The 17,207-nt window shown below is 47.8% G+C and overlaps 2 protein-coding genes and 1 pseudogene across 2 annotated transcripts; 2 read left to right on the forward strand and 1 right to left on the reverse strand.

The window, feature by feature from the left end:
* Positions 1-779: 779 nt before the first annotated feature.
* On the forward strand, positions 780-3,767 carry LOC136493168 (trihelix transcription factor GT-1-like; annotated as a pseudogene).
* A 638-nt stretch (positions 3,768-4,405) lies between these two features.
* LOC136490846 (mitotic spindle checkpoint protein MAD2-like) lies at positions 4,406-6,039 on the reverse strand. Its single transcript, XM_066487031.1, has 7 exons — positions 5,768-6,039; positions 5,675-5,690; positions 5,398-5,528; positions 5,163-5,283; positions 4,935-5,038; positions 4,670-4,791; positions 4,406-4,543 (listed from the first exon to the last, which is right to left on the reverse strand). The coding sequence occupies exons 1-7, from the start codon at positions 5,838-5,840 to the stop codon at positions 4,487-4,489; spliced, it is 624 nt and encodes a 207-aa protein (XP_066343128.1). The 5' UTR covers positions 5,841-6,039; the 3' UTR covers positions 4,406-4,486.
* Positions 6,040-9,687: 3,648 nt separating this feature from the next.
* On the forward strand, positions 9,688-16,638 carry LOC136493355 (ATP-dependent DNA helicase Q-like 5). The gene is made up of 21 exons (XM_066489432.1): positions 9,688-10,793; positions 10,872-10,991; positions 11,077-11,130; positions 11,441-11,553; positions 11,777-11,989; positions 12,134-12,212; positions 12,313-12,366; positions 12,434-12,508; positions 12,601-12,654; positions 12,755-12,799; positions 12,874-12,968; positions 13,076-13,202; positions 13,627-13,725; positions 14,000-14,055; positions 14,138-14,240; positions 15,005-15,133; positions 15,320-15,498; positions 15,611-15,635; positions 15,711-15,826; positions 15,907-16,110; positions 16,196-16,638. Exons 1-20 carry the CDS (start codon positions 9,816-9,818, stop codon positions 15,989-15,991), a joined length of 2,799 nt encoding a protein of 932 aa, XP_066345529.1. The 5' UTR covers positions 9,688-9,815; the 3' UTR covers positions 15,992-16,110; positions 16,196-16,638.
* Positions 16,639-17,207: the final 569 nt, after the last annotated feature.

Consider the following 17,207-nt stretch of genomic DNA (forward strand, 5'->3'; position numbering starts at 1 on the left):
CATTTTTTAGGCTAGCAACTCATGACATGGCTTAGGCTGCTCTTTAGGGCTAAGGTTTACACCAATGTATCAATCCTCAAGGATCTTGTTTTGTCACGTTCTAGCTTGCTACATCCCAAAGCCTATAATTGGTTCGTTTCACACCGTACCGATACCTTGTTGCTGACCACGAGCAACTATATGTATTTGGGCATTGTCTTCGAGTTTTCGAGGAACTCGTTATCTACGAATATGGGTGTGAGAGGAGGAACTTTTTTTTTTGTGGCTAACCTAAGATGGAACATCTCACACCTCATGCGGTTGAATACTCAACTTATCACTACATGTTAGTGAAAAAGCTTTTGGCCTTCGAGTTAACTTCCATTTTGGTGATCGCTACATCTTCTTTGTCCCTGAATTTATTTCAAAATTAGTGGCTTCCACTTCTGCTTTGTAAGTTTTGATGGTGGTTTTGGTCCATCTGAATCCGAAATAGAAAGTACCGAGAGTGGAGAGAGAGAGACAATACCTTGTTTGGTCAATCTATCATTTACATCTTCTAGGTATTAGATCAAACATAACAATTAGTTGATATACCTCTGCACACCTGCACAGTACGCGTTCTACGCTAAGTTGTCTTTAACAAAAAGAATCTAGGCACACTACGGGTTCACCATTCATACTGCCGCTCCAAAGCAACATAAAAGCTTGGCGTGTGACTCTAACTGTCACTCGTACGTTAAGATGGCATATTCTCGGCCTCTCGGGAAGTCTTTGCTCTTGACTTCTTGAGCTAAGCTGGACCAAACATTTAACAAACAGGGGCACGGCTGAGGGCCATATGGGTGGGGCCGGGCTGCCCTACCCGTATGTTGCTCGTGTCGGGGCCCCGTCGTCCCCGATCCTGCCCGTCGGGCGTCCGGCGTCGGCCCCCCATCGCCGCTTCCCAGCACACCACACCACAGTTCGCCTCCCTCTCACAGGTCACAGCACACTGCCACCAGGCACCAGCCTCCCCCCTCCTGCCCGCGCCGCTGCCGCTGCCGCCATGCTCCTCTCCGGGCCGCCGTCGGCGCCCACCCCACCGCTGCTGCTCCCGGAGAGCAGCGGCGAGGACGGCGGCTACGATTCCTCCTCCCGCGCCGCGGCAGCGGCGGGATCGGCGCCAAAGAGGCGCGCGGAGACCTGGGTCCGGGAGGAGACCCTCTGCCTCATCGCGCTGCGCCGGGAAATGGACGCCCACTTCAACACCTCCAAGTCCAACAAGCACCTCTGGGAGGCCATCTCCGCCCGGATGCGGGACCAAGGGTTCGACCGCTCCCCGACCATGTGCACCGACAAGTGCGCAACCTGCTCAAGGAGTTCAAGAAGGCGCACAGCCACTCTCGGAACAGCGGCGGCAGCGGCTCCGGCGCTGGAGGGAACGGCAACGCCAAGATGGCCTACTACAAGGAGATCGACGACCTGCTCAAGCACCGCGGGAAGGCGACGGGAAGCGGCAGTGGTGGCTGCGTTGGCAGTGGTGCTGCCGGGAAGAGCCTCACATCCAATTCCAAGATCGAGTCCTACCTGCAGTTCACCACAGATAACGGTTGGCCTCTGTTATTATAGAGATTGTCATGCTTTGCTAGATGAAACGATTACTGTGATGTCTTGAATTCCACATAAGAGATTTTGAGAATGCAAAGCTTTGGATTTTGGATACAAATCAACTATTTTGATAACGATTTTTGGGTGTATGCTATGGCAGACCATTGGTATTTAGATGTGTCCAAATTATAGGGCTTGTTAAACTGTTCAAGCTTATCGAGCAATTTGAGAAAATATGACCTATATGCAATATGCAGTTGATTTCGTTTCTGAGAGTGTGGTGACTGTAGGGACGTAGGGTGTCCATGTCTGATAGCTTTAGGAGTTATATGGTGTGTGGTTTCATACTTTCATATGTCTCAGTTACCTGCTCCATTAGTAATAGTTCGTTATCATGCTTTGTGGCTGTTGGACTCTGTGCCTTATTTGATTTTTGGTTGCAGTAGCTTTTTGTTAGCTCATGGACTAATATTCTCTGCATTCAATTTAGGCTTTGAGGATGCTAACATTCCCTTTGGTCCTGTGGAAGGTACTGAGCTCCTACGTGTGTAACAATCTCGACCTATTTCTTAATTGAATTCATGTAGTGACTATGCAAATTTGTTGTTGACTATACCCTTTCATGATTTCTAGCAAATGGTAGACCGATGCTGAGTATCGATGATCGTTTGGAGGATGACAGGCATCCGCTTCCCTTGACAGCTGCTGATGCAGTTGCAACCAATGGTGTGAACCCGTGGAATTGGAGAGACACCTCTACTAATGGTACTAATCTTCACATCACAAGTTAAATTAATACCTCTGAATGAGTAGCCTCTTAACTTCTCACTGCTGATAAATTAGTATAATTCTGTGTGGTGTATGAACTAAATTTGGTTTAGCCCCCTGTTCTGTTAAACCGTATGGAAACAAAAGGTTTTGAAGCTCCTCAACTTTGACCAAACCTTAGTTCAGATCTTATTATCTTAGTTTTACCTATGATCTTCATTGGTATAGTTCTTGGCAGTTGGCAGGGACCTGTAACTTTCTGTGTACTAACTGCCCTCATTCAAACTTCTACTCCTTCGTTCCAAATTATAAGTTGTTTTAGCTTTTCTAGGTACATGATTTTTTGTTTGTATCTAAACATACCCTATATTTTGGTGCATAGCAAAAAAATTTACCTAGAAAAGCCAAAGCGACTTATAATTTAGAATGGAGGGAGTACACCTGAGGTGACAAATCAACTACCTAGAGAGATAAACACCATTCTAATTTGTATTTTAAGATTCTGTAGCCTTCAAAGTGCTTAACATTGGGTAGCTCTTACTTAAATTATAGTAAACTGAATTCCAGCAGCCATTTCAAAACTGGGTAGTTCAGTGCAAGTATTTTTAAAGTATTTTTTGGTTTAATTTATTGTTCCCATTGGAATTCTGCATAAATACATACAGGTGGAGATAACCATGGCAGTTTTGGTGGGAGAGTCATTTTAGTGAAGTGGGGTGATTACACTAAAAGGATTGGAATTGATGGTACTCCTGAAGCAATTAAGGAAGCCATCAAATCAGCATTTGGATTAAGAACAAGGCGTGCTTTCTGGCTTGAAGATGAAGATGAGGTTGTTCGAGCCTTGGACAGGGACATGCCAGTTGGAACTTACACACTTAATCTTGATGATGGTACCTGTAAACTCTCTTCTTATCCATGGAAGGAAATTCTTTACTTTATGAGTAACTAGATCTGTATATGGATGTAGTGACGTTGTTATGCCTTGTTAAGGGAAATGTGAAAATTAGAACATAGACTCTTTGTCATGGGCAACTAGTCAATCACTACATAGTAATACTTTGTTTTATTTTCAAACTTCTTTTCCGCATGGATAATAGAACATAGACTCCTAAAAATTTGTGTGCATGGATGAGATTAGTACATGAGGGCCAGACACAGAGACAATCCATAGGGTTTTATCACTCGAGAGGCTTTTCATTTAACTACTGAAGTTTGGGGTTATCCCTTTTTTCAGGGATGACAATCAAACTCTGTGATGGAAACCGCATGCAGACCCCAGAAGACAAGACATTTTACACTGAAGAGGACTTTCGAGATTTCCTCTCACGGCGTGGTTGGACATTTCTCAGGGCTATAGAAACGTTGATAGCCTTGATGATCTCCGACCTGGTGTGATGTATCAGGGGCTGCGGTCGCTTGGTGATTGATTTTGTCGAAGTGGAATTGCTAGCACTGCCATTTAGTGTAATTTAAGTCAGGCAATTCTTTATTCTCGGATATATGTAAAATGTAGCTGAATAGTGACATTGGTAACTAGAATTGCTAGCACTGCCCCGTTCGCTGTTCTGAAACTGGCTGAAAACACTGTTCCGGCTGAATTGTTATGAGAGAAAAATACTGTTCCGGTGTAAAAAAAGAAGTCGAACAAGTCGAATATGGGGTAAGCCGAACAGGGCCTAATGTGCAATTGGAGTGTGCATCAAATGATCCTCCAGATAACTACATTGTTCAACGGTTCCTTGCAGTAAATCTGAATGTGGCAAGTGAAGCAAATGTACTCTGCAATACTGTACTTGTTTACTCAGTTTCCAGCACATTGTGTTCAGGGAATGTAAACAGGCAAGATAGTTGTTATACCGCACAGGCGCTTGTCAGCGACGTGTTACATAAATAAAAGTAAAAACAGCATCTAAAAAGATCGCAAATGGTTGCATTTCAATCCCAGAATTACATAGCTTCCAGGGCTCCAGAGATTTCAGGGGAACATTCAAGAATGGCAAAATGGTAGGGGCATCTCATACTTTCCTTTCTCCCTAAAGCAGCAGTGGCACTAATACTAGGGCAGTACGCGCTAGACGTGAATGAACGATTCACGCTGCCTTCACGCCAAGCTCTATCATCAATAGCAGGGTACTTGGTGCAAAATCTACTCCTCGTCCCACTCGTCCTTCTTGTACGACACCAGCGTGTCCACCTTGTGAATCTGCCACTCCAGCACAGGAACTGTGAATTAGCAATCGAATCGAGAACCAGATCGGTGATACCGAATAGATAAACGGGTCTGCTTCGTCGACGCCCGTGTCTATTCTGAATTGCTGCGTGGACATACCTTCGTGTCGAACGAGTGCAGCTTAACCATCTGCGGGTTGTCGATGAGCTTGGCGTCGCTTTCGACCCAGGTGCCCGGAGCGTCGACGTCCGTGTCCGTGTAGGCCAGCACGTCGAACACGCCTGATCAGCCCGACGTGGGAGCACAGGAGACGAGAGTCAGCCACGGCTGCAGTTGCAGACTTGCAGCCCCAGTTCCAAAAAGGAAGCCGAAATACAGGACAGGAAGATAAATTAGGCGATTGGATGCCGGTTGCTGTCCTTACATGGCTCGTCGAGGCAGGGGAGGTAGGTGATGCAGGAGGCGATCTGGCGCATGATGGCTTGAATCTCCCTCATGATCTCCTTGTCGCTCTTCTCCTTGATAGCCCTGACGAACATTAGAAGAAGACGCAATCAAGCCATGACTGACACAATGAGCACCGGCTAATATGGATTGGTTAGGGTCGTAGGAAGAGGGTAAAAGATTGGGGATAAGAGTGAGTGTGTCGCACCCCTTCTCGATGACCTCGGCGTCGGTGACGATATTGAAGTTCCAGCGCTCGAGCACCTCGCTGGTGGCCTTGCTCATTATCACCAGCACGATCCGCTGCAGCTTCCCGGCCTCCAGCCATTCTGCAACATTCAGTTTCAGAGACACAAAACCAATGACCGAAAGACCTGAGCACATTCGCGAGCAATCCAGCAAGGAGAGAGAGATCGATCTCAGGTGGGTGGGAGGAAACCGACCTGAGAGCTGGGAGGTGAGGTTGGCGATGAAGTTCTTCACCCCCTCGTCCTGCGTGAGCAGCATGGTGAGCCCATACTTCTTCACCTTGGTGAAGCTCTCCTCCGGATACACCGCGCGGTTGTAGAGGATGCTGCAATCCACCAAAAACCAAACGGAACCGGATCAATCAGTCAATACAAAATCCTGAACCTTCCTCACGAATCTAATCCGCGATGGATCGGCAGCGACGCTGCCGCCGCCTCCCGCCGGACACTGTTGATTGTACCGTTACCGTACCTATTCGCCGCGTACCCTGCGATGCGAACACAAATATTCCATCAAACACCCCGGCAACTAATTAGGAGAGGGAGGAGGGCGGTGCGCGCGTACCGAAGAACTCGCTGACGATGGCGGCGGAGCCCCGCAGGGTGATGATGTCCTTGGACGCCGTCCGCGACGCCATTCTGGTTTCCTCTCCTCCTCCTCCTCCTTACTCCTCTTGCGGTGGCGCCTCGGATCCGCCGGCGAGGACAACTCCTTGGGAATGGGAACGGAGGGGAAGGGGAGAAGCAACGGCTAGTGCGGCGGCGGCGGCGCAGTGCGGTGTGGGGCCTTTTCGGAGCGTTTTCGAACAGATCGACCGGCTCTGGTGGGTGGATGGATGTGTGCGCACGGTGGTGGACGGGTGCGGGGGGCTTTTAAAGGTGGGCCGGACCGGCGCGCCCAACGGTCGTGTGGGTGTGGGCCACACACACTGGACTCGGATGTCGCGACTCGGCCGAAGTGTTTTTGTTTTTATTATTAACTGCACTGTCCATTTATTGATTTATGAGCATGTACTCTCTTCTTGTACCACTAGCGTTCGAGTTTTCACATGACCACTAATTTATTGATTTATTTTTGAGCATGTATTCTCTCTTCTTAGTCAATAGACATGCATGTATCTGAGTATTTATGTAGTCTCTTCTAGTCTTCTTGATCAAGTAGCCAAGAAGAGTTGCATAGTTTCATATTTTCCTCTAAAGAAAAACATAGCATTTCCTGAAATTCACAATAGAAACTACTCCATTCGTCACAAATTATAGATAGTTAAAGTCCCCGTTTTGAAGGCCATATACAAATGTTCAAAATGTTTTTTTAGAATTACACGATACAACGACGACGCCCACAACACGCACGCACACTTACCCCTATGGACACACGTATGCAAAACCTACCCCTCTATGAGCACCTCAGAAAGGACTAAACCGACAGATCTCGAGATTCACGAAGTCACCACAGACGCCTCGCTCTCGACGGGGACGTCGCCTACCATTGAAAGTATAACGTCGTTAAATCTTAAAATAAATTCAGAAAAATACGAGCACCCATGCAAATCGAGAACTTGAACAGGTGGACAGGTTCCACATATAGATGTCAACGGGCCCCGTTCCCCAAATCCCCGCGGGGAATTCACCCATTAGGGGACGGGGATGATATGAATTCTACCCCCACGGGGGATTAACACAGGGCTGAAGTTATCCCCATTGGAGATCACGGGGGCGGGGATGGTATGCAGGCCCCCCGTCCCCGCTCCTCACGGGGACCCGATTCCAAAGGCCCATATACTGGCAAGGCCCAATACCTGTGATATATAAGCAATGTTGCAACCCTAGCTCCTTGTCGGTGTTTTGGAACCGGGGGTCCCTCAACCAACGAGTGAATTTGTGCTGCGTGCCCCTAATCCCGGATGGTGATGCAAAGAGACACAAGGTTTATACTGGTTCGGGCAATCGAGGCCCTACGTCCAGTCTGAGAGATCGATCTTGTATTCCTTGCACCGGAGTGCTCGTAGTAGGGGGTTACAAGCTAGGTGAGAGAGGGAGCTAGCCCCAGGTCTCGGCGAGGGTGGTGCGGGCTGCTTGAGACGTTGTTCCCAAGCAGCGTAGAAGTGTGTGGTTCTATCGGTGTGTTTGTCTTTCTGCCCGTTCCTCCCCCTAGAAATGGCCCCAGCTACCTCCTTTTATAGCCACAAGGAGGAAGCCAGAAGTACATGAGAAGGCTACTATTTGCTGACGTATTCCGCTCCCTGGAGCAGCGTGGCGTCGTGGGAGTTCCCGTCGTTGTCTAGTCGATATGGTCTTCAAGGCTGGCGACATGCTGCGCTCCTGTACTTTTGTTGACTTGGTGAAGTGCCGAGGTCTGGTGGTTGCTGTAGTAGGCTGTGCCGAGACCTGCCGTGCTGAGGCCGAGACCCACTGTGCTGAGGCCTGCTGTGCCGAGGCCTTTAGCAGGTGGCAATGTGAGGTCTGGGCGGCCATCGTCGATAGTTGATTTAGGCGGAATAGTGCGGAACGTGTGTCTACAGGATACGGTACCCTGTATTGTCAGTAAGGGATGGTAAAAAGGCGATTTGACTGTTGTCCCGTCGCTCCTATCGCGGCGTACTGCCGATCGTGGCTTACGTAGTGGGGGCAGCTGGGCGCATTAATTGGATGCGATAGCCTGCCAGAGTGACCTTTGAGGCGGAGGCGACGAGGTTGCGGGACGAGCCCAGCCTCGAGCGAGGTGGAGCATGGCCAGTTCGCCCGAGGCCCTACCGGGAGTCTCGGGCGAGGCGGAACTCGGTTAGTTCGTCCGAGGCCTATCGGGGGTCTCGAGCGGGGCGGAGCGGTCGGTTCGCTGGTCCCGAGGTCACAGGAACCCGGTTCTGACCCCCCACGTCGTGTTCGTTCTTGGTGCAGGAGTTTAGGCAGCACAGTAGCCGGTAACCCCTGCACAGTCCCGTCGTGGATGGCAGGGTGCTGACGTGACGGACATCTGGTCTGCCACTTCGCTGTACTGCGCCGTCGTGTGGTTTGTCGGAGTGGTTGAGCGCCTTGATGGGACGTGCGGGAGTGACATGCTGGTCATACTCGGTCTTGTGCGTCGTGGGGCTCCAGTACGGCTTGATGCAGGACATGGCGGGCGACGTGCTGGTTGCCGTGTAGTGACGTCGTAGGGAGCAGCGGCTCTGCAGATGCCGAGGCCGAGCCATCGTGGGGGGCTCGGTGGTCATGGACCCTCAGGCTGCCGAGCCCGTGAAGCAAACTGTCGAGGCCTTGGGGGGAGTTATTGGCCCTGGGTACTGATTGCGAGGCCACAGTAGCCCAGATGTGGCTCCCCACGCTGCATTGTCCTCGGTGCAGGAGTTGGCAGCATAGTGAGGCATGGGCGTCACGGTGGTTAGTACAGTGGCAGGTAACCCCTGCCCAGTCCTGCCTCCTGTCCCATCGGCCATTCTGCTGTACTGTGCCGAGCATGCGGCTGATGTCAGGAGCAGCAGTTGGCTGAGTTAATACGACACGACGTTTTGTCAGAGGGACGGGAGGAGGAAGAGGCAGCGGAGTGCTGCCGTGCCCGCCTCGCGCGAGACGGAGGATCGGTGGCCCGGCCGAGGCCTGCGACGAGAGAGGGGGTCGGCCGAGGCTTTTGGTAGGGGGTCGCCCGAGGTCCGCGGCGAGGGGGCCTCGGGCGAGTCGGAGAATTGCAGACCTCGGCGAGGAGGCCTCGGGCGAATCGGAGAATCGGCCGAGGTCCGCGGTGATGGGGCCTCGGGCGAGTCGGAGAATCGGCCGAGGCCAGCAGCGTTTAGCTGGTTTCGATCTTTACGAAGTCTAAGCAGTCGTTTTTTGGATCTTGCTTAGGGTACCCCTTCTCACGGTATCCGACACTCCTGTAACACAATCGGTGTTACACCGTAAATCGTTTACTAAAACACTACGTGAGCATCATGGTTTTATGTTAATGCATGTGATATAGTGTGTAGATCAAATTCCGTAACTCGAAACCATCAACGGAAACGCGAAACGAAAGTTACATTTCATAGTCCCGTTATATCACTTAGGGTTTTAAACCAATTTTTATTAAGCGAAAATGCTATAGAACATATATGTGCTACTTAAATAAAGTTTAAAGTACAAACTTTGTAGATGATGATAAAATACCTACGGCCCATGGAAATTCCCACGGGGACTAATTCCCCACGGGGATGGGGATGGAGAGAAAGTCTTCCCCGTGGCACTTGATGGAGATGGGGATGGAGAATTTTCTTCCCCACGGGGACGGGGATGGGGAGGCACTCCCCGACGGCGAATTCCCCGTTGACATCTGGAGTTCAGGGAACGGTTCGCTTGAAAATGTTTTTTTAACTCAACGGCGAACAAATGAATACATGCCGGCAAGAAACGATGGCATGAAAAGCGGGAAAGGCGATGGGCTGGGCCGGCCAGGAGAGTTGTTCGATTCGTTCCCTGGGCAGTGGGCAGGCCGGGCAGATCGCGATCCGATTCCCTTCCAGTATTCCCCTGCCTTGGCGGGAAGCCTAGCAATTCTCCCCCCAAATTCCCCGCCACTCCCCGCTCCGGCTCCGTCCACGACTACGGCGACGAGCACCGCCCCCAGCCCCACACCCACGCCGATGTACTCCCAACTCCTCGCCGGGGACTCCGACTCCGAGGGGTCCCTGATCTCCGATGTCTCCGCCTCCCCGCCCCGCGGCCGTTCGCCACAGCCCCCTCCGCCGCCCGACCCCCGTCCCAACCCCAAGCACACCGCCACCGTGAAACCCAAGCCCAAGCCCAAGCCCAAGCCCAAACCCCCCAAGTCCAAGGCGAAGCCCAAGCCTGCAGCATCCGCATGCACCGCCGCCGCTTCGCCGCCTCCCCTCCCCTCCGCCGCGCTCTCCGACCCGCACGGTCTCGTCTCACGCATCGCCGCTGCTCCCGCGCTTGTCGCCGCCACCAGCACCGTCTCTTCCTCCTCCTTCCGCCGTCTCGTCCAGTCGCGCAACCCCTCCTTCGATCCCGCCGCCGCCTTCAGCGCCCCGGCCCCCGCGCCCACTCCGGCGCCCACGGAGATAGCAACCGCAGCGGCAGCGCAGTGTCCTGTGCCGGACGCGCCGCCGCAGACCAGGCCCAAGCGGGTGCATCCCAACTCGGTGTCGGAGGTGGCCCCCGCGGCGGCGGAGGCAGAGCAACCGAAGCGGCCGAGAGGGGGTGCCGAAGGAAACTTTGTGCGGCTCAACATCAATGGCTACGGTCGGAGGAGGACGTTCAGGAACGCGCAGGCTAGGCGCCCGACGAAATACCGCTCCTGGCGGCGGCAGCGACTTGGCGGCGCGAAACCTCAAGGCTGCGGCGACGAGGAAGGGGATCTTGTGGCTGAAGCTCTGTTAGAGCGGGAGAAGAAGGGGGCAGTAGGTGACGATGGTGTCCTCGAGGCCGTCGAAGCAGCGAGAGAGGACCCATCTGAGCAGAATCTTGAGAGCTTGCTCAGAGTTGTCTATGGGTACAACTCTTTCCGCGAAGGGCAGCTTGAGGCAATCCAGAAGGTTGTTGCAGGAGAGTCAACTATGCTTGTGCTCCCTACTGGTGCGGGCAAGTCACTATGCTATCAGGTGTGGACGTGTGGTGAGAACTTTGAGATATTGATTTTGTAAGGTCAGTTCTGAAGTGACAGTAATGCTATATTCTAGGTGCCTGCTATGATTTTGCCTGGACTAACACTGGTGGTAAGCCCCCTGCTCTCCTTAATGGTGGATCAACTGAGGAAGCTACCTGCATTTTTGCCAGGTGGCCTTCTTGCAAGCAATCAGGTAAATAATATGCATACATATTCTTTTATGGGAATCCTAGCCATCCTTATTCTGATCATTGTCCTACACTATCAAATTCTCTCAGACAAGCGATGAGTTTCATGAGACATTACAAAGGTTGCGTGGAGGAGAAATAAAGGTACATTGGTTTGACTCCTAGTTTTATGACTATGACTACTAATGTAGCATCCACTGCCAATTTTAGTTACAGTAACCCAGCCCTGATGCTCCCCTGACTAGTGAGCAATCCAGGCTATCTATGCTATTTTAACACAACAGCATGTTTTTATGAAAATATTATGGAAGTCAAAATTGAATCTAAGATAGACAGATTTCTCAATATATTGAAAATGAGCCCAATCTGATCTTGTGCTTCATATATCCTTTGTGTTGATGATGTTTATACTAACCTGTTTAGCTATGCTTAATTCCTTTCCATTTATGATCAGGTGCTTTTTGTTTCCCCTGAAAGATTCTTGAATGAAGAATTTCTGCTAATATTTAGGGATGGGCTACCAATATCTCTAGTTGCTATTGATGAAGCTCACTGCATTTCTGAATGGTGAGTTGATATGTCCTTGTAGTTCAATTGATATACTGCATGCTGTTCTTTGCAGTTAGTACCAGAGCTTTTCTCTTTTCCGCTTTCTATCTGCTTGTTTTCTTTGACACATCCTATGATCGTTGTTGTTCTTCTCTCTTGCTTATTATGTGCTTGCTCTGCTCTGCTCATCACTTATTGTTAGTTCAACAATGTTTATGTCTTGATATTGAACAATGGGCAGGTCTCATAATTTTAGACCTTCGTATCTAAGGCTCCGTGCATCACTACTTCGAAGAAAACTTAATGGTCAATGTATTCTTTCAATGACTGCAACTGCGACAACTCAAACCTTGGAGGAGATAGTGACTGCCTTAGAAATACCATCTGATAACCTCATTAAAACATCTCAAATAAGGGACAATCTGCAGCTGTCTATCAGCACGAGCAATAACAGGTAGGTCAGTTTATATCCTTCTAAGTTTCCATGGGCCATTTTGATGGCAGCACTGGATTGTTTAATATGGTTTAACTATGTAAGAAGCCATGCCACCTGTTTTCCGTGAGCACATGTTGATCCAGTCCTTTTAAAAAAACACAGACTGAAGGATCTATTGCTGTTGTTGAAGTCTTCACCTTTTGTTGACATGAAGAGTATAATTGTCTATTGCAAGTTTCAGGTGATCTCCTTTCTGTTTCCTCAAGATGTTCATACATTTGTCCAGTACCTAAATCTTTCTGATACAGCTGCAAAGATATAAAAGTTTTTTTTCTTGACAGGGAGAAACTGACTATGTTTCAAAGTACTTATGTGACAACAACATTACTGCTAAGGTTGGTATTCACCTTGACTGAAATTTATTGCATTTATTGTTTCTTTACATCTGATTCTGTTCTGTAGAGCTACCATAGTGGACTTCCTATGAAGAACAGGAGCCGTGTACAAGAGCTTTTCTGCTCTAACAAAATAAGAGTGGTAATGGCAGTTCTTTGTCAGCACCTATTTTATCAAATGCATTACGCAGTTGTTGATGTCTAACCTTGTTGTTTTCCTCCCTGTGACCGAAGGTTGTTGCAACAGTGGCATTTGGAATGGGTCTTGATAAGAGTGACGTTGAAGGGGTATGATTAGCATAGAAAATTCAAATGTGACAGCCTATAGCTTTAAGCAAAGTTACACTCCTTATCACTTGGACTGATTCAAGCATTTCCCCTTTTAAAGGTGATTCACTATAGCTTGCCAGAAAGCTTAGAAGAATACATACAGGTATACTTCATGCGGAATGCTTTTTTCTCCATTCTCTTTTCTCTGCTCTAGACATCTTACTGTGCTCTTTCCAGGAAACTGGGCGTGCTGGGAGGGATGGGCGATTGTCATATTGTCATCTACTTCTTGATTCAACAACATTCTATAAGAGCCGTAGTCTTTCGCACAGGTGAATCTTATCTTCTTGTTCGTTTAAAAGAACTTCTTATAATTTACATGATCAATCCGCTCTAAGTTTCCAACGGAATGACTTCAATCAACCCTTCTTTTTTACAGTGACGGTGTTGATGAATATGCTATGAGCAAATTTCTTTGCCAGGTATTTTCATGTGACAATTCAGTGGGGCGCATTTGCTCCTTGGTTAAAGAGTCGACTTCACGCAAGTTTGATATAAAAGAGGAGGTTTGCATCTGCCTTATGCCCTTATCTGTTATCAGCTGAATGCACCTAGTTTCTTTTTGCACGTGTTCATGCTGCATTTCAGGCAGTTGTGTTGCTATATTCTGCCATAAGCTTTAAATTTTCATTCTACAAATTTGTTGTAGTCATAGGCTCATAACTATTTTGGTTGTAAATCACTTTTGCATGTTGATAAGGTGTCAACTTATAGAGCAATCATGATCACCATGACAGCTGTTTCCTGTGCTACCAAAGGCTATTATTCACACATCTAGGCACTCTGTACCTCTGATCTTTTAGGCACTTGGAATTCTGATCCCCTAAAAGTGCTTTTCATTTCCAATGCATTTGATATCCAATATGAAATTCTGAATTGCCCATCTAACTTTCAGATGTCAATATCAAACTTGATCATTTCATCCTGCAGGTGCTCTTGACTATCCTAACACAGCTAGAAATCGGTGGTCAGCAATATCTCCGTTTACTTCCTCAGTTCAGTGTTACCTGCACACTGTATTTTCACAAGGTACATCTAATGCTTGTAGAGCGATCCCATTGTCTGGAATTCTGGATGCAGTTGGTTTGTTATAACTGGTACACTACAAACCAAAATCTTGCTTAGTTTGCTCAGCTGATCACCATGGTAGTAATTAAAGAATGACTCTTTACTATTAAAGGGACACCTTCACCCAGGCATTCAATCACCAGAAGTATACCGTGTGCTTCGTTATTTTGTTAAGCTATCATACTTGCGTCCTTTTATTTCACTTTTCCTGATTCATTCAGTTACATCGATGCAGACGTCACCACACTTGCTTGAAGACAAGGATGTACTAGTTAGATCAGTTCTGAATAAGTAAGCATTATTATCTGCTTTTGCATCCTTCTTTTTCCTGTTGCACTACTGAGATTCTGATTCTCCATTTTTTTAATTACAGGTCAGAGACTAAGGGTGGAAATTTTGTCTTCGACATGACAAAGGTAGCTAATGATCTGAACATCACAGTGAATGAAGTATTTGACCATTTGCAACAGCTAAAGGTTTGCCTGAACCTAATACTTCTTTTTTCTTATTAATACCAATGTTGTCAAGGTGTTCATCAATTCTTTTCATGGCTGGCTGCCTACCATTATTCAATACACAATTGATAATGCAGGATAGGCTAACCTTTAGTTAAATGAATATTTATATCTTCAGAATTGAATTGCTGGAGTTATGTTTGGTGCACTGCCCGCATGAGGATGGAATCTTAATTAACTCAGTGAACAGCGTTTCATGTTTAAAATTTCTTGCCTTTTTTTCAGCAATTGAGTCTGAATGTTCTTTTCATCTGTACCAAAAATAGGATTCTGTGGGAAAGAATAGCTATTAGACTACAGTTATACCAATAAAATATTGAACAATGATTACCCCATTAAATTTTACATGACTTTATTTACCATTAGAATTGATGTAGATAATGCATCTTGTTTTGAAGAAAATACATGTATACATGACTCCGTACCTGCCGATCTGTGATATAACCTGGTGGTCCTATATATTCTGTGTTGTCTAGTTGCACCTTCGTGTTCTTTTATTAATTTTTATCCATATCGATCGCACGGTTACACTTCAATGAGTTGTGGCTGTTGCCCTTTTTATTGAGAGCATAAAGATTGATTATGTAGTATTATGTTTAGCAGTTAAGAATGTTGACTTGCTAGTGTCGTGCCTTTTTTAACCATTGTCTAACTCTCTTTTGCCTCAGATTTCTACAATTGTTTCTATGTTGACTCTTTTTAATTTGTATTTCTCCTCCATTCAGTTCTCTGGAGAAATTTCATACGAATTAAAAGATCCAGCCTGCATTTACGTGATCTTAAAGAAGCCAGATGACTTGAATGCACTTTCAGCAAATATCACAAAATGGCTTTCTGAAGTAGAAAATTCAAAGGTGCACTGCAAGTCTCCTCCAAATGTTCCCTTTTTCCATAAATAGTGTTCTATTTGTTTCTTATCCAAACTTTGAATGAAGTTATTCGAGTATCTAAGATTTTTTATTTTGTTAGCCAATATACTTCTGCAGATATAACTGTGTTCCTAGTTCGTCTTAGCCAATCTTTGATGCTTTGTTGTACAGATCAGTAAATTGGATGCTATGTTTGATCTAGCAAACTTTGCTGTCAAGGGGTGCCAAAGGACTGATGGCTGTTCTGGCTCCCAGCACACTTCGTGCATTCAAAAGAAGATCATACAGTACTTTAGTAAGAACTATGCCACCTCATACAATGACCACTGTACTCAGCCACACAGGAGCAGGTTTGTGCGCTTCATCTTCCCAATTCAAACAGACAACGATGATCCGCATGTACTTTGAACTGCTCTAATCCAAAACTTTATTTGACTCGCCGTTTCATTTTGCTTCCTGCAGCCCATTCTTGCAAGCTGATATAAAGGTATGGGCAATCGCTTCCACCGTGATTTTTGTCTTTGTCGCAATTCGCCATGACAACACCTTCACTGCCCCACAGGTGTTCCTTCAAAGCAATTCGTTTGCGAAATTCACGCCAAGGGCCGTTGCTAGGATTATGCATGGCATATCAAGCCCGGCTTTTCCATCTGCCACCTGGTCCAAGAACCACTTCTGGTCTCTCTTCTCTCCCTCTCATGTCTATCTTTTCCTTCCCACCAATTTATGTATCTCATGGCTGAAATTTTGGTTGGCAGGGGGCGCTATGTGGAGGTTGATTTCCCAGTGGTCATGGAAGCTGCCAAAGCCGAACTAGTCAAATTCGTGGGAAAAGGAGAGTAGAATCGTAGTACTCATCGGCACGGCAATAGGAACAGTTGCCTTCACTAGTTCACTGGGTGCGTGTGCTGTACCGAGTAGAACGCTTGCAGGCTGCAACCAATGATAGAAAGCTACCACAGGTTCGTGCCTTCTTCCCGGCTAGTCCGCAGTTGGTACACATGCTTATGCATCATGCCATGAACTGCTATCGTTGTTTGCCATCAGGCTTGGACCTCCTGAAATGAAGCATCAACCAGGTCTGGTCTGATTGTCTGAATGCGTGCTGGGCAGCGATATTTATTCAAGCAATGCTGATGCTGCCAAGTGTCAACCAAGCTGGCTGCTGGCTAGACTTCTGCCGTGTGTGGTAAGGTTTAGGGAGCCGCGCGAAGAAAAGGGGGGAAAACGATGGTAGGTGTGTCCAGGAAGCAATGATGCAGAGCCATCACCCATCACTGTAAATGATGAGGTGGTATCTGCTTGATTGTGAAAATGTTGTTCACCACGGCTGGAGATTAGAAGCTGTGTGCGATCAAGAGTTCCAGATCCGTGGTTCATCCATCACTGCTCTCGGTACTTGGGTTGCTTTACGCGGCCACGATCGATGCCATTTCAGGGGCCAGCGCAGGTTTCGTGCCACATGCCATGCGCCCTGTTCACCTGATTTGTTGTGAGAGGAAAATATTGTTTGTGCTTCGTTTCGTTGCCATCATTGTAGACAAGACACCCGTTCCAAAGCGGCTGGCGGGTCTTGCAGTTCCTGTTCGCTAGATCTGGTCCGGCATTGATTGCATGCCGAGGAGGCGAACACTCCGTCTTTCGATCGGTCTCTTTGCACGGCTGTGGACCTGCGTCTGTCTAGATGAGACGAGACGCAGCTGGCGGCGGCTAACCATGTGCCTGCCCATAAGTTGTTCGGCGGTAGGATGAAATCATTTGTGAGTTGGTGGAACGATCAGATGCACATCCAAATCGTTTTGTTGTTTATGCTGCCTGAACACATCAGCGCAGCGTTCTTGGTTGTAGTGAGTAGGAACAGAAGGGTAAGAAAATAATCCTGACTGATCATACCTGTGGAGTTCAGTGGACACAGCATATTCTTCAAGCCAAATCTAGCGACTGGAGCATATCCAGGACCACGGAGGCACCGGGCACGGACCAGGCTTACGGAGTTATTACGGTGACGCTTACACTTGTGTACGTGTACTCCTACCCAACTCGAAGGAATCAAGAAAAT

Source organism: Miscanthus floridulus, chromosome 11 (assembly GCF_019320115.1).
Source record: "Miscanthus floridulus cultivar M001 chromosome 11, ASM1932011v1, whole genome shotgun sequence".
NCBI classification, from domain to species: Eukaryota; Viridiplantae; Streptophyta; class Magnoliopsida; order Poales; family Poaceae; genus Miscanthus; species Miscanthus floridulus.